This window comes from Colobus angolensis, unplaced genomic scaffold (genome assembly GCF_000951035.1).
Source record: "Colobus angolensis palliatus isolate OR3802 unplaced genomic scaffold, Cang.pa_1.0 Scaffold24, whole genome shotgun sequence".
Taxonomy (NCBI): Eukaryota; Metazoa; Chordata; class Mammalia; order Primates; family Cercopithecidae; genus Colobus; species Colobus angolensis.
Window position 1 is genome coordinate 528694 of NW_012115599.1, and position 2457 is coordinate 531150.

The window sequence follows — 2457 nt, forward strand, 5'->3', positions numbered from 1 at the left end:
AAAGTGAGGCTCCATCTCAAAAAAAAAAAAAAAAGAAAAAGAAAAAGAAATACAACAGCCCTTAAACATGAAAATATTCTCCATCTCACTTATTACAGAAATGCAAATTGAACTAACACAGCAATACTGTTTTTCTTCTATCAGGTTGGATAAACTAAGACGGATAACACATCATGTAGGTGAGAGTGAAGGAAAAGGGAGCACTCTCACACACAGTTGGTTTTGAACTCTGGGAGTGCAGAGCGGGTGCAAGCTCTGTGGAGGGCAATCTAGCAAAACTACAGCAAGCCCAACAAACCCAACTATACTAGAATAGCCTATGTGCAAGGTTATTCATTGCTGTGCTGTATATAACAGCAGTGACAGAAAACATCAATGGGACCTGATTAAATAAATTATGATATATTCCTTCAATGGGCTACTCTGTAGATGTAAAAGAAGCTCTTTATGGATTGGAAAAATCTCCAAGATACATGGTTGAGTGACTAGAGTAAGGTACAGAGCATAGTGTATGGTGAGTTTGGGGAAATGAAGGAAAGAATAGACGTGTGTGCATATCTGTATTCAGGTAATAAATATGCATAAAATATCTCAAGAAGTAGGTGGCTAGGTGACAGGCAAAAGAGGAAAGTCCTCTCCATATATCTTAGTACAAATTTTGACATTTGGACCGTGTGGGTGTAATACCCATGCAAAAACTAACTTGAGGCCGGGTGCAGTGGCTCATGCCTGTAATCCCAGCACTTTGGGAAGCTAAGGCGGGCAGATCATTTGCGGTCAGGAGTCAAAACCAGCCTGCCCAACATGGGGAAACCCCATCTCTACTAAAAATACAAAAATTAGCCGGTCGTGGTGGTAGGCGCCTGTAATTCCAGCCACTCTGGAGCTAAGGCAGGAGAATCACTTGAGCCCAGGAGGAGGCTGTAGTGAGCAGAGATAGCGCCACTGCACTCCAGCCTGAGAGACATAGCGAGACTCCTTCTCAAAATAAAACAAAACAAAACACACACACACAAAAAAACTTGAAAATGAGACAACTGTAACATGAAGTAATAAACTATAATTCAGACCTCAGGTGTGTGAAGAGCTCAGAGAAAGGTGACTTGGAGTGATGGGCACGGCTGCCAGATCCAGTGATGTTGAATTTGGATGGGGCTGGGAGTCCAGGGGTTAATGCACTGCTGAAATGGGTTGAGGAAATGCTGGACTGGGGCGAGTGCCCTAGAGTAGGAACCCGGCAAGATTGTGTTACAACTATCTTAGCATGGGTTGACAAGTCTTGGACTAACTTTACTCCTGTTTTCTTCGTGGGGACATGGGGAAACATGAACCTGGCAACCAAAAATGCAAAAGCACGTGTAGGTGGATGTTTAACGCTAGAGGGCAAAGTTCCCTCTATAGTTACTTTTTTGTGTTTGTTTGAGAGGGAGTCTCACTCTGTCGCCCAGGCTGGAGTGCAGTGGGGCAATCTCGGCTCAATTCAACCTCTGCCTCCTGGGTTCAAGTGATTCTCCTGACTCAGCCTCCTGAGTAGCTGGGATTACATGCGTGCGCCACCACGCCCTGCTAATTTTTTGGTATTTTTTAGTAGAGATGGGGTTTTGCCATGTTGGCCAGGCTGGTCTCAAACTCCTGACCTCAGGTGATCTGCTCGCCTTGGCCTTGTTTTTAGTTGAGACGGGGTTTCACCATGTTGGCCAGGCTGGTCTTGAACTCCTGACTTCAGGTGATCCAATCGCCTTGGTCTCCCAAAGTGCTGAAATTACAGGCGTGAGCCACCGCGCCCGGTCTTACAGTTACTTTCTCATGAGATTTAAGTGCCTAGCCCTTAAGCACCACTTAAGCACCACTTAAGAGCATTGCAGGCACGCAGGCTCAGAGCGGAGAAGTGTGGAGCCCAAGTTCACAGACGTGAGCAGTGGAGGCAGTAGCGGTGCGTGAGCCTTGACCAGCTCCTAACAGCTCCTCACTCAACAGCACCGCCCGGAGCGTCCACTTCTCCCACCCCCAACAAAAAAAAACAGGGCCATCGGTTGGGGTCGACAGCAGCTTTGGGAAGCGTCTCTGCCACCAAGCGCTACCCTGGGGTGAGTGAGGGAGTCAAGGGACGCGGAGACCAGGAGCAGGGCTGGGTCCCCCTGCAGCCCCAGCGCTTGCCTACTGCCCACCGCATTCAGGCGCTGCGCCGCCCTCACACCCACCCTCTCCCACCTCAGCAGCTTGCCGGGCAAGCCTCGCGCCGGAGGCTTTCTCGGCAGACTGTCGCGGTCCTCCGCTTCAACTGCAAGGTCAGCGGTGGCAAAGCCCATTCCCAGTCCAGCCGTGTGTGATTCTCAGACTCAGGGCCCTCTCCTGCACCTCCGCCGGAGGTGGCGGCCTAGGCTCTCCAGCCCCCTCCCAGTCCCCCGCATGCGGGCGCGGGGCGCGCAGTACCTGTGACGCTGAAGCCCCGCGGGC

The 2457-nt window shown here is 50.2% G+C and overlaps 1 protein-coding gene across 1 annotated transcript in view; it reads right to left on the reverse strand.

Annotated features, from left to right (window-relative positions):
* The window catches only part of NOTO (notochord homeobox), an 8515-nt gene extending 6206 nt beyond the window's left edge, over window positions 1-2309 (reverse strand). The window contains exon 1 of the mRNA XM_011945508.1: window positions 2072-2309. Coding sequence (XP_011800898.1) covers window positions 2072-2309 — 238 coding nt within the window. The remainder of the gene's footprint in view (window positions 1-2071) is intronic.
* Window positions 2310-2457: the final 148 nt, after the last annotated feature.